Here is a 14,438-nt window from a genome sequence, read left to right as displayed (position 1 = left end):
AACCCTCCCGTGTGACACTAGCAAACCTCACGGCCAGGATATTTATGCCTCTCCAGTTTAGATGCAACCGGTCCTTGTTTTACAGGTCACACCTGCACCGGAAGAGCTCCCAGTGGCCCAGATAACTGAAACCCTCCCTCCTACACCAGCTGTTTAGCCACCTGTTTAGCTGCTCTATCATCCTATTTCTAGCCTCACTGGCACGTGGCACAGGGAGTAATCCCTAGATTACAACCCTTGAAGTCCTGTTTTTTAACTTTCTGCCTAGCTCCCTGAACTCCTGCTGCAGGACCTCATGCCCCTTCCTGCCTATGTCGTTAGTACCAATATGTACAACGACCTCTGCCTGTTTGCCCGCCCTCTTCAGGATGCCCGCTACCCATTCTGAGACATCCTGGATCCTGGCACCAGGGAGGCAACATACCATCCTGGAGTCTCTTTCACGTCCACAGAAACGCCTATCTGTGCCCCTGACTATAGAGTCCCCTATTACTATTGCTCTTCTGCGCTTTGACCCTCCCTTCTGAACATCAGAGCCAGCCGTGGTGCCACTGCTCTGGCTGCTGCCGTTTTCCCCTGATAGGCTATGCCCCCCGACAGTATCCAAAGGGGTCTCGCTGTTCGAGAGGGGGACAACCACAGGGGCTGCACTGACTGCCTGCCCCTTCTGGTGGTCATCCATCTCTCTGCCTGCACCTTGGGTGTGACCACATTTATATAACTGCTATCTATGACGCTTTCCGCCACCTGCATGCTCCTAAGTGCATCCAATTGCTGCTCCAACCGAACCATGCGGTCTGTGAGGAGCTCCAGTTGGGTGCACTTTCTGCAGATGAAGCCATCTGGGACGCTGGAAGCCTCCCAGACCTGCCACATCTCACAGTCAGAGCACTGCACCCCTCTAATTGACATTGCGTTATCTAAATAATAAATTTAATTAAAAAATAAATTATTTAAAAAAGTTACTGTTAATATTTCCTAGCATTAGATTTCTACTATAAATCTAAATGTTAAATACAGTCTCTGGCTTAGATACCCCTCTAAATTATGATTAAGTAATTAATTAATTATGTTTTATTAAGTTTGACAATGTTTAATTTTTAAATTTAGTGCAGATTCTCTACCAGCCAATCAGGTCACAGCTTTCATAGAACATAGAACATAGAACAATACAGCGCAGTACAGGCCCTTCGGCCCACGATGTTGCACCGAAACAAAAGCCATCCAACCTACACTATGCCATTATCATCCATATGTTTATCCAATAAACTTTTAAATGCCCTCAATGTTGGCGAGTTCACCACTGTAGCAGGTAGGGCATTCCACGGCCTCACTACTCTTTGCGTAAAGAACCTACCTCTGACCTCTGTCCTATATCTATTACCCCTCAGTTTAAAGTTATGTCCCCTCGTGCCAGCCATATCCATCCGCGGGAGAAGGCTCTCACTGTCCACCCTATCCAACCCCCTGATCATTTTGTATGCCTCTATTAAGTCTCCTCTTAACCTTCTTCTCTCCAACGAAAACAACCTCAAGTCCATCAGCCTTTCCTCATAAGATTTTCCCTCCATACCAGGCAACATCCTGGTAAATCTCCTCTGCACCCGCTCCAAAGCCTCCACGTCCTTCCTATAATGCGGTGACCAGAACTGTACGCAATACTCCAAATGCGGCCGTACCAGAGTTCTGTACAGCTGCAACATGACCTCCCGACTCCGGAACTCAATCCCTCTACCAATAAAGGCCAACACTCCATAGGTCTTCTTCACAACCCTATCAACCTGGGTGGAAACTTTCAGGGATCTATGTACATGGACACCTAGATCCCTCTGCTCATCCACACTTTCAAGAACTTTACCATTAGCCAAATATTCCGCATTCCTGTTATTCCTTCCAAAGTGAATCACCTCACACTTCTCTACATTAAACTCCATTTGCCACCTCTCGGCCCAGCTCTGCAGCTTATCTATATCCCTCTGTAATCTGCTACATCCTTCCACACTATCGACAACACCACCGACTTTAGTATCGTCTGCAAATTTACTCACCCACCCTTCTGCGCCTTCCTCTAGGTCATTGATAAAAATGACAAACAGCAACGGCCCCAGAACAGATCCTTGTGGTACTCCACTTGTGACTGTACTCCATTCTGAACATTTCCCATCAACCACCACCCTCTGTCTTCTTTCAGCTAGCCAATTTCTGATCCACATCTCTAAATCACCCTCAATCCCCAGCCTCCGTATTTTTTGCAATAGCCTACCGTGGGGAACCTTATCAAACGCTTTGCTGAAATCCATATACACCACATCAACTGCTCTACCCTCGTCTACCTGTTCAGTCACCTTCTCAAAGAACTCAATAAGGTTTGTGAGGCATGACCTACCCTTCACAAAGCCATGCTGACTATCCCTGATCATATTATTCCTATCTAGATGATTATAAATCTTGTCTCTTATAATCCCCTCCAAGACTTTACCCACTACAGACGTGAGGCTCACCGGCCTATAGTTGCCGGGGTTGTCTCTGCTCCCCTTTTTGAACAAAGGGACCACATTTGCTGTCCTCCAGTCCTCTGGCACTATTCCTGTAGCCAATGATGACATAAAAATCAAAGCCAAAGGTCCAGTAATCTCTTCCCTGGCCTCCCATAGAATCCTAGGATAAATCCCATCAGGTCCCGGGGACTTATCTATTTTCAGCCTGTCCAGAATTGCCAACACCTCTTCCCTACGTACCTCAATGCCATCTATTCTATTAGCCTGGGGCTCAGCATTCTCCTCCACAACATTATCTCTTTCCTGTGACATCACTTCTCAGTTCCCCCCACCCCCCAGTCGGATCACTCAGAACAGCAGAATATCTATCACTTACCCGTTGGAACCTGGGGGTAAGAGTTTATGTCACCTACCCTCCCTGGATTCTCCCTGGTTTTCTCCCTGCTTCCCGGAATGCACTCTGGATCTCTCCCTGCAGATTACCAGTTACAGAGCCAAACTAAGAAAACAGAACAAAAAGGGAAACAGCACCTCCTCCCACTCCACGCCGATTTCGATGTGTCTCCTTCACGTGCACAGTTTACTGAGTGTGCGCTTGATGCCTGTTTCTTATATCGAACTCAGCTAAACCAAGGCGACCCACACTACTTAAGCTTCAAACAGAAGAATACAATGTACACCCTTGTGCCACTAAGCAGGCTTCAGGTGACTGACCAATAACTGCCTCTCAGCAATTAGGGTGGGGGCAGCTTCAGCCAGTCAGACACTTAAGCTAGACACTGAACTTTGAACTGAAAAACTGGAAGATTTAAATTAAAATTCACCACTTACCTCTTTAATTACCACACTGCCCAAATTACCAAGTTCCAATTCCCACTCTGGCTGTGTCTCACTCAGGATGTGTCCCCTTCACGTGCGCAGCTCAGTGAAAGGTCTGACACTGGGAAGTTCTGATGAACAAAGGGACCATGGAACGTTTGTTCATAGATCTCTGAAGGCAGAAGGGCTGGTTAATAGGGTGCTGAAAAAGGCAGATGGAACACTTGCCTTTATCAACCAAAAGCAGGGAGGTCATAGAATCATCATAGAATTTACAGTGCAGAAGGAGGCCATTCGGCCCATCGAGTCTGCACCGGCTCTTGGAAAGAGCACCCCACCCAAGGTCAACACTTCCACCCTATCCCCATAACCCAGTAACCCCACCCAACACTAAGGGCAATTTTGGACACTATGGGCAATTTATCATGGCCAATCCACCTAACCCGCACATCTTTGGACTGTGGGAGGAAACCGGAGCACCCGGAGGGAACCCACGCACACACGGGGAGGATGTGCAGACTCCGCACAGACAGTGACCCAAGCCGGAATCGAACCTGGGACTCTGGAGCTGTGAAGCATTTGTGCTATCCACAATGCTACCGTGTTGCCCTTCATGTTGGAGCTGTATAGAACTTTGGTGAGGCCACAGCTGGAGTTCTGTGTGCAATTCTGGTCGTCACATTATAGGAAGGATGTGATTGCACTGGAGGGGGAGCAGAGGCGATTCACCAGGATGTTGCCTGGGATGGAACATTTAAGTTATAAAGAGAGGTTAGATAGGCTTGGGTTGTTTTCGCTGGATTAGAGATAACTGAATGTGACCTGATTGAGGTGTGACAAGTGGTGATAAGATTATGGGTGGCTCGGTGGCACAGTGATTAGCACTGTTGCATCAGAGCACCAGGGACCCAAGTTCAATTCCAGCCTTGGGTGACTGTGTGGAGTCTGCACATCCTCCCCGTGTGTGCGTGGGTTTCCTCCGGGTGCTCCGGTTTCCTCCCACAATCCAAAGATGTGCAGGTTAGGTGGATTGGCCATGATAAATTGCCCCTTAGGCTGGAGTTATCAGAATAGGGTGGGGGATTAGGCCTAGGTAGGATGGTCTTTCGGAGGGTCGGTGCAGACTTGATGGGCTAAATGGTCTCCTTCTGCACTATAGCGATTCTATGTTTCTATGAGGGGCATGGACAGGGTGGATAGGGAGCAGCTGTTCCCCTTCGTTGAAGTTTCAGTCATGAGGGGGCACAAGTTCAAGGTCAAGGACAGTAGGTTTAGGCGGATGTAAGGAAAAACCTTTTTACCCAGAAGGTGATGATGGTCTGGAATGCATTCCCTGGGTGAATGGTAGAGGCAGGTTGCCTCACATCCTTTAAAAAGTACCTGGATGAGCACTTGACACGTGGTAACATTCAAGACTATGGGCCAAGTGCTGACAAATGGGATTAGGTAGACAGGTCAGGTGTTTCTCATGGTCTGTACAGACTCGATGGGCCAAAGGGCCTCTTCCATTCTGTATTATTCTGTGATTCTGTGATTTTAGTGGTGCTCCCAGGTATGTGATGCTCTTGTCCTTCCAGATGGTAGTAGTCATGGGTTTGGAAGGTGCCCTCTAAGGAACCATGGCATGTTACTGCAGTGCATCTTATAGATGGTACAAACACCGCTGCCGCTGTTCGTTGGTGGTGAAGGGTTTGAATGATTATGGAGGGGGTGCCAATCAAGCAGGGCTGCTTTGTCCTGGATGGTGTTGAGCTTCTTGAGTGTTGTTGGATCTGCACTCATCCAGGCAAGTGGAGCGTATTCCGTCCCACTCCTGACTTGTGCCTTGTAGATGGTGGTGGACAGGCTTTGGGGGGGGGGGGGGGGGGGGAGGGGGGGGGGGGGGGGGTCAGGAGGTGAGTTACTCGCCGTAGGATTCCTACCTTTTGATCTGCCGTGGTAGCCACAGTATTTATATGGCTAGTTCAGTTTCTGATCAGTGGTAACCTCCAGGATGTTGATTGTGGGGAATTCAGCGATGGGAATGCCATTGAATGTCAAAGGGCAGTGGTTAGATCCTCTTGTAGGAGACGGGCATTTTCTGTCACTTATGTGGCGTGAATGTAACTGGCCATTTGTCAGCCCAAGCCTTGATATTATCCAGGTCTTTCTGCATTTGTACATGGACTGCTTCATTATCTGAGGAGTCGCGAATGGAAGGGCCTGTTCCTGTGCTGTATTGTTCTTTGATCTTTGGGGGGGTCTAGAACAATGGGTCACAGTCTCAGGATATGGGGTTGTTAATTTTGGACTGAGATGACCCCAATGTTAACCTGCGCTGTAGCTGGATATAATTGCTTTCTATGTATTCATACTTTGTTTTCCCTTTCATTGTTTTATTTATCTGTATGTATTTTTATTCTTTTGTTTTTTTGCAATGTTATCATAATCAAATTTAAAAACCAATAAAAATACTTTTTTAAAAAAAGGACTGAGACGAGGAGATACTTCTTCACTCAGAAGGTGGTGAATCTGTGAAATTGTCCAACCCAGAAGTCTGTGGAAGCCAAGTCACTGAATGTATTTAAGAATGAAATCGATAGATTTCTGTATGGGGAGAGAACGAGAATATGGCAGTGAGGTCGAGGATAATTATGATTATAATGAATGGTGGGGCAGATCCGAAGAGCTATTCGCTATTTTCTGTTTCCAGAGCTGAAACAAATCGGACAACTCCGAATGGATCAAAATAATCAATAAACTTCCAGGGTCAGAGTAAAAAATTCAGAAATCATTAACCCTTGCGGTAACTTCAGGACTTGTTCACAAGTTGATGTTGCCAATTGGATAATTACTTTGACTGACGTTCCTTGTTTAAAGCTCCAGACTTAACTCTTTCTGTTTTTTTCCTTCCAGGGTGGTTTCAGACACCTGCTACCCATTCTCGAGCTCAGACAAGCAGCAGCTCAGAAACCAGTGCATGATGTCCACTCGATCAACTGGCCGTGGCAAGAGACAAGCAACAATGCCTTGTCCCAATCCCTACACCCACACAAACCACATCTACCAATCCACTCCACCCTACCGCCTCTCCAATAACGTGAGTAACTCAGAGCTGAGCCCTAGTCGGTCTGTACACCTCATGTCTTCAGGATTTCACCTCTCACTATCAGTGACGTTTTATCTAAAAGACAGAACCAGTTTACAGGAGGAAACTCAGGGTAGCACTCAATCTGTGAGTCAGTGACATTAACTGAGTTCAATCCTGTTCATTTACCCATTGAATATCATCTCTGACCCACAACACAACCCACTCACTTTACAATTCACTTCACCCACTTGTTGCTTTAAAGATTGAAAGAACATTCCAGAGATTAGTCTCAGTCAAGTGGGCTCGATCTCACTGCCAGATTCAGTAATATCACTCAGACTGGCCGTGGTGTAACATCACTAACCACCCCCCATCAGAGTCACTAACCACCAAACTTTGTTGTATCTTTAGACTAACAGTACAAAATAAATAGATTGCCGAAACACATAGGTTTAATGCAACATTAACAGAAGTTTATTGGATATGTTCCACCACCTCACCTTCCCCACACCACCTCAACCCCGCAGCGGTGCTCAAGAGCTTGGCCCAGTCACAACGGGTCATGGGTGCAGACATCGACGACACAGAGAGACATGGCACAGTCACAGAGGAAGGTGGCCCAGTCCCTATGCCCCATGGTCTCTGGCCCCGGCACCCGTCCCTCCTGCAGGGGCTACCGTGGGCTTTGCCCTTGGGTGGTCCGTGTGATGCCCTGCCGGCGAATGGCGCCCGGTTGTGGGTGAAGGTGGAGGTGGGGTGGAGGGAGGGGTTTGGGGATGGGGAGGTGGAGTGGGTGCACCCATATGGCCGGTGTCGCTCTAGGGCTACAGTGGCAGTCAGTGGGGTGTGCAGCTAGGTGGCTACCTTGCCGGCCATGGAAATAGCGGTCTGTGCCTGGACACCTCGGCGGTCACCCCGATGTCACGGCTCAACCCTTGGTCACTCTGCTATTTCCCCCGGCCCTGGCAGATGCCCCCAGCCAGCCATGCCAGTGGCAGGACCGGCAGCCCATGGTTGCACCTCTGGGAACATACCCTACCTCCTCTCTCTCCCACAGCAGCAATGGCACCTGTTTCCCGATTTTTAATACCCCAAGTGAACCTTGCCATCGGTAATTCCCCTGGCGGAGGCAGAGCGTCAGAGGAGCCCCGGAGAATACCAAGACGGCCCGTTAATGATATGCCAACGGGGTTTACTGTAGGTATGGCTTAGAATGCATTCACACCGCTGTTGAGGCCCTGGAGCACGGCATTCCGTCGGGTGCTTGGCACCGACCACGATTATCAGCTAATGCGCAATTCTCTGCCCAATCTCGTTTCCTGATTCTGCCGTCGGCTAACAGAGGATTCCGCCCAACATCCTTACCGCTTTACTTCTCTGGTGCAACACACCTAATAACTAGTATTTTAACTTGGTCATTTACCTATATATGCACAAATGCAGACATCAATAGATTATATTGTAATAATACGGCCAATAAGATAGACGATCAGGTGGGTATCTGTTTCTCACTTTTTGCCTCCGCACTTCTGGGACTTTGTTATTCCCAACCTGAGGTGTATTTTTAGATTCTCCAGTAGATGTCTCTACCCTGGAAGGTGTTAAAGTATCATTTCCCAAGGGAAGACAAGTAGTAACAGGTAAGACTGGTGCAATCTCGTCTTCTGTAGATGGATTAGAAGTTACACAGTCAGGTGCGATGGAAACCATGATCTCTTGAGGTAGTTTTGGCATTGGCACATTAACGTATGTTGACAATAATTGGTCCGCATGACATCTCCATACGAGTTTGTCTGTCGTTTGGACCGTGCCGGAAATTGGCTCAGTCTCAGCCAATACCTTCCCTAGCCATGCCTGTTTGGTGCACAAGATATGTAATAGTTTTAATAGGGTTCCCAGATTCTAATTTTCCAGCACTTGATTAACCCTAGGAATGACCTAAGATGAGTGACATTCGTTGGTGGTGGAGCTTTCATCTTTTTAGGTGCTTTGTGTAGACCCTTACTGTCACTTACATGTCCTAAATATTGTCTGGATGTCGGAAAGAAATTACATTTATCTTTCCTGACACAAAGCCCAAGCATTGCAGGCATTTCAGTTTAGCTTCTAAGTGCCATAAGTGTTCTTGTTCATTGGTGCCAATTATCACTGTATCATCAAGGCAACACTGTGGCCCGGTAAACCACTAAGGATCTGGTCCATTTATCATTGAAATAAAGCTGGTGCTGACGTTATTCCGAAAGATAATCTCTTATAGCGGAATAGGTCTTTGTGAGTGATGATAGTGAGCAGGTGTTGAAATTCAGCTGCCACATTTAATTGCAGGTCAGCCTGCGATAGGTCAACCTTGCTGAACTTCTGTTCTCCTGCTAGGCCTGCGAACAAATCTTTGATCAATGGTAGCGGGTATTGAAAGGAAAGAGAAAATGCTGGAAAATCTCAGCTGGTCTGGCAGCATCTGTAGGGAGAGAAAAGAGCAAACGTTTTGAGTCCAATGACTCTTTGTAGCGGGTATCGATCCATGCATAAAACCAGATTGATTATTGTCTATCTACATAGATATGAATTGTACCATCCTGCTTCATGACAGGCACAGTAGAGGTTTCCCAGTCACTAGTAGTGACATGTTCTAAAAGTCCTGTTTCCATAAGTCTCAGGAGTTCAGTTTCAACGTTCTGGACGTATAGCATAAAGTACGACTCTAGACTTGAGATATTTCGGCTGACTATTTTCTTTAATCTTCAGGGACACTTGTACTCCTTTCATGGACCCCAGTGAAATGAAATGAAAATCACTTATTGTCACGAGTAGGCTTCAATGAAGTTACTGTGAAAAGCCCCTAGTCGCCACATTCTGGTGCCTGTTCGGAGAGGCTGGTACGGGAATTGAACCGTGCTGCTGGCCTGCCTTGGTCTGCTTTAAAAGCCAGAGATTTAGCCCAGTGAGCTAAACCAGCCTATTCCATAGTGGTCTGTAAGGCCGACTTTTTATCAACAAAGCTGTTTACAGGGCTCCAATTCATTTCAATCCTTTCCAACCAAGAATGGCCAAAGAGAGCTAGAAAACTTCACCTCCTCGCATTGAGTGATAGTTCTGTAATTTGTCCACTTAGCTCAATCTTGGCTGTGATGGAATGTCTCGGTGGCATTATTTCCTCATTATAGATCACATCTGCTGACTTGAAAGGCAGATGATTAAGTTTCTGTTCGTAGATGGTCTCAGGAATTAGACTCAGCCCCCATATTGACCTTCGTTTTGATATGACACCCACAAATGGTGTGTCTCACCCTGAACTAATGGCACGTTCAGCTTCAGTTCTTCGTCAGCTTCTCTGCTTGTTGGTCTTTTCTTCCACATTGTGAATTTTCTTACTTGAATTAATTTTGGTTTTTCCTTTAAATGGGTTCTGTGTCTTCAAAGAACAAAGAACAATACAGCACAGGAACAGACCCTTCGGCCCTCCAAACCTACGCCGATCGGGTGTCCTATCTAGACCAACTGCCTGTATCCTTCTATACCCGGCTGTTCATGTGTCTATCCAGATAGGTTTTAAAGGTCACTGATGTATCTGCCTCAACCACCTCACTTGATATTGCATTCCAGGCCACCACCACCCTCTGTGTAAAAAAACTTCCTTGGACATCTCCATTGAACCCGTCCCCCCTCACCTTGAACTTGTGCCCCCTTGTAATTGTCATTTCCATCCTGGGAAATAGCCTCCAGCTGTCCATCCTATCTATACCCCGAATAATTTTATAAACTTCTATCATGTCGCCCCGCAGCCTTCGTCTCTCAGGGAGAACAATCTCAGCTTATTCAATCACCTTTAAACATTCTTCTCTGGAGAAGTTATTTTACTCCAGCAAGCTCTTGCTGTGCGGCCAGTTCTGCCACAATTTTTACATTGACTGCCCTTGCTCCAGCAATCAGTCTGTGATTGGCCCGTTTTTGCACAGTGATGACACGCTTGTTGCTGGGTAGGCGTGTTCTGGGCGGAAACCAGTTTATGGATCCTTGTGCTCACTCCGAGCTGAGAAGCCTCCTTAACTGTGAGCCCCACTGAAACAGTAACATCTAATGCAGTCTTCAGGCTTGGGTTTAATTCTGGTAATAATCTTCTCTGAATGGCCTTATTTTGCAAACCACAAACTAAACGATCTCTAATTGTGTCGTCTAATAAATCACCAAATTTTTAAAGCTCTGCAAGTCTGTTGAGGGTTGTGATGAACTGCACAATAGTATCCCTTCTAAATGATTCCTTTGTTGAAATTGAAACCTCTCCACAATAATTAGCGGCTTTGGTGCAGAATGGTCTTCTAATAGTTCAACTAATTCTTAATACATCTGATCCCCAGATTTCTCGACTGAACCAAACATTTTAACAAATTGAAAGTTTTGCTTCCAGTTGTACTTAGGGATACAAGGACATTAATATCTTCCAAAATCTTATTGGCTCGAATATAATAATGGAATCTTACTGAGTATGATTTCCAGTTCTCTGAGTCTTCATGAAATGAACCCATCGCGCCAAAATTTCCTGCCATTTATGACCCTATCGCATGCTCTCCAAACTTCCTTAAAATTATAGGTTGAGTTAAATACAATTGAAACACCAATTTGTAACTGCTTTAATTCGCATCACAACCTGTAGAATCTATTGGTCACTAATCCTTTCCCATCAGAGTCACTAACCCCCTCCCATCAGAGTCACTAACTATTCCCATCAGGATCACTAACCCCCTCCCATCAAGATCACTAATCCCCTCCATCAGGATCACTAATCCCCTCCCATCAGAGTCACTAATCCCCTCCCATCAGAGTCACTAACGCCTTCCCATCAGGATCACTAACCCCCTCCCATCAGGATCACTAACCCCCTCCCATCAGAGTCACTAATCGCCTCCCATCAGAATCACTAATCCCCTCCTTCAGGATCACTAACCCCCTCCCATCAGAGTCACTAATCCCCTCCCATCAGAGTCACTAATCCCCTCCAACAGAATCACTAACCCCCTCCCATCAGGATCACTAATCCCCTCCATCAGAATCACTAACCCCCTCCCATCAGAGTCACTAATCCCCTCCCATCAGAGTCATTAACCCCGATTCCTCATCGGGGTCAATAACCTCTCCCCCATAGGATCACTAACCCCCCCCATTGGGGTCACAAACCCACCCCCCCATTGGGGTCACATACATCACCCACATTGGGGTCATTAACCCCCCCCATTGGAGTCACTCACCCTCCCATCCCCATTGGGGTCACTAACTCGCACTCCTCATTGGTGTCACTATCCCCCCATTGGGGTCACTAACCCTGCACCCTCCCCATTGGGGTCTACTAACCACCTCCCCCACACACAATTGTGTTCACTATCCCACACCCCATTGTGTTCACTAACCCCCTCCTCATTGGGGTCACTAACACCCCCCCCATTGGGGTCACTAACACCCCCCCCCATTGGGGTCACTAATGCCCTCCCCATTGGGGTCACCATCCCCCTCCCCATTGGGGTCACTAACACCCCCCCATTGGGGTCACTAACCACACCCCATTGGGGTCACCATCCACCTCCCCATTGGGGGTCACTGACCCCCCCCTCCCCTTTGGCGTCACTACCCCCCTCACCATTGGGGTCACTAACCCCCCTCCCCATTGGGGTCACTAACCCCCCTCCCCATTGAGGTCACTAACACCCCCCATTGTGGTCACTAACCCCCCACACCCCATTGGGATCACTAAACCCCCCCCCCCCCACGCCCCATTGGGGTCACTAACCCCCTCCCCATTGGAGTCACTAACCCCTCCTCATTGGGGTCATTAACACCACCCCTCCATTGGGGTCACTAACGCCCTCCCCATTGGAGTCACTAACCACACCCCATTGGGGTCACCATCCACCTCCCCATTGGGGGTCACTGACCCCCCCCTCCCCTTTGGCGTCACTACCCCCCTCCCCATTGGGGCCACTAACCCCCCTCCCCATTGGGGTCACTAACCCCCCTCCCCATTGAGGTCACTAACACCCCCCCCCATTGTGGTCACTAACCCCCCACACCCCATTGGGGTCACTAAACCCGCCCCCCCACGCCCCATTGGGGTCACTAACCCCCTCCCCATTGGAGTCACTAACCCCTTCCTCATTGGGGTCATTAACACCACCCCTCCATTGGGGTCACTAACCCCCCCCCCCCACCCATTGTGTTCACTAACCCCCTCCTCATTGGGGTCAGTACCACCCCCCTCCCCCCCATTGGGATCATTAACCGCCCCTTCCCATTGGGGGTCACTAACCCCCCCCCTCCCCTTTGGGGTCACCAACTGTCCCCCCATTGGCGTCACTCACCCCCCCCTCATTGGGGTCACTAACCGTCGCCCCATTGGGGTCACTCACCACCACCCCTCCTCCCCCCATTCAGAGTCACTAATGTGAATTCCATTCATCATGGTCTGGATTCTCCACAGCCCAACGCTAAAATCGCGTTTGGCGACGGGGCGGAGAATCCGTTTTGGCACCTGAAATCGGGGGCGGCCCCGGTTCTTCGATTCTTTAACCCCGAAAATCGGCGTACTCCACGCCGAGTATCCACCGCCTCCGGCCATTCTCCATCCCCAACCGGCCGATTTCCCGACGGCATGGACCTCTCATGGTCCCACCGTCTGGGATCCATGGGTGGTGGCTGCCGAGAGTCCGGGGTCGCCGAGTCGGGGGAGGGCCGATCGGAGGGCAGGGGGCTTCTTTCGGGGCTGGGGGCTATGTGTGCGGGGGGTCTGGGGCACGCAAGTGGCCGCTGCGGGGCACTATATTGCCAGTCCACCGTTTTCACGACGGTGTGGGGACATAGTCCCAAAAACGGACAATCCAGCACGATGGAGGAGAAAAAATCAGTAAATACCATCGATCTTAATCAAATTTAATTGAACATTAAATTTTTATTCAACAGGATAAGGAAATAATGAAAGAAGTGATGGTGAATGGGCCTGTTCAAGGTAGGAGACAGAGGGTAAAGATTCTGTTCATCTTTAAGCTGGGGGGATGGAGAAATCTGGAAACAGACTATAATATCAAGCCATGATGTGGAGATGCCGGCGTTGAACTGGTACTCAGTACGAAGTCTTACAATACCAGGTTAAAGTCCAACAGGGTTGTTTCGATGTAACTAGCTTTCGGAGCGCTGCTCCTTCTGTCTATATACATGTTTCTGAAACATACCTCTTCATTCACCTGAGGAAGGAGCAGCGCTCCGAAAGCTAGTGACATCGAAACAAACCTGTTGGACTTTAACCTGGTGTTGTAAGACTTCGTACTGTACTATCAAGAGAATACACTCCAGTGTAACACTCTGATATACCCCACACCCCTCATTGTAACACTCTGATATACCCCATACCCCTCACTGTAACACCCTGATATACCCCACACCCCTCACTGTAACTCTCTGATATACGCCACACCGCTCACTGTGAGACTCTGACATACCCCAAATTCCTCACTGTAACTCTCTGATATACCCCACACCCCTCAGTGTGACACTGATATACCCCACAACTCTCACTGTAACACTCTGATATACTCCATACCCCTCACAGTGACACTCTGATGTACCCCACACCCCTCACTGTAATACTCTGATATACCCAACACCCCTCACTGTAACAATCTGATATACTCCACACCCCTCACTGTAACACTCTGATATACCCCACACCCCTCAGTGTGATTCTCTGATATACCCACACCCCTCACTGTAACACTCTGATGAACCCCACACCCCACACTGTGATTCTCTGATATACCCACACCCCTCACTGTAACACTCTGATGAACCCCACACCCCACACTGTGATTCTCTGATATACCCACGCCCCTTACTGTAACACTCTGATGTACCCCACACCCCTCACTGTGACAATCTGATATAGCCCATACCCCTCACTGTAACACTCTGGTATACCCACACCCCTCACTGGAACACTCTGATATACCCCACACACCTCACTGTAACACTCTGGTATACCCCACACACCTCACTGTAACACTCTGGTATAC

At 48.3% G+C, this 14,438-nt stretch overlaps 1 protein-coding gene across 1 annotated transcript in view; it reads left to right on the top strand.

The window, feature by feature from the left end:
* Positions 1-14,438, top strand: part of tinagl1 (tubulointerstitial nephritis antigen-like 1) — a 281,010-nt gene that overhangs the window by 165,497 nt on the left and 101,075 nt on the right. Inside the window, exons 7-8 of the mRNA XM_072503177.1 lie at positions 6,213-6,396; positions 13,333-13,378. Coding sequence (XP_072359278.1) covers positions 6,213-6,396; positions 13,333-13,378 — 230 coding nt within the window. The remainder of the gene's footprint in view (positions 1-6,212; positions 6,397-13,332; positions 13,379-14,438) is intronic.

The sequence above is a fragment of the Scyliorhinus torazame genome, chromosome 1, assembly GCF_047496885.1.
Source record: "Scyliorhinus torazame isolate Kashiwa2021f chromosome 1, sScyTor2.1, whole genome shotgun sequence".
NCBI classification, from domain to species: Eukaryota; Metazoa; Chordata; class Chondrichthyes; order Carcharhiniformes; family Scyliorhinidae; genus Scyliorhinus; species Scyliorhinus torazame.
Note: the sequence above shows the minus strand (reverse complement) of the source record. Positions and strands in the feature narration are given on the sequence as shown.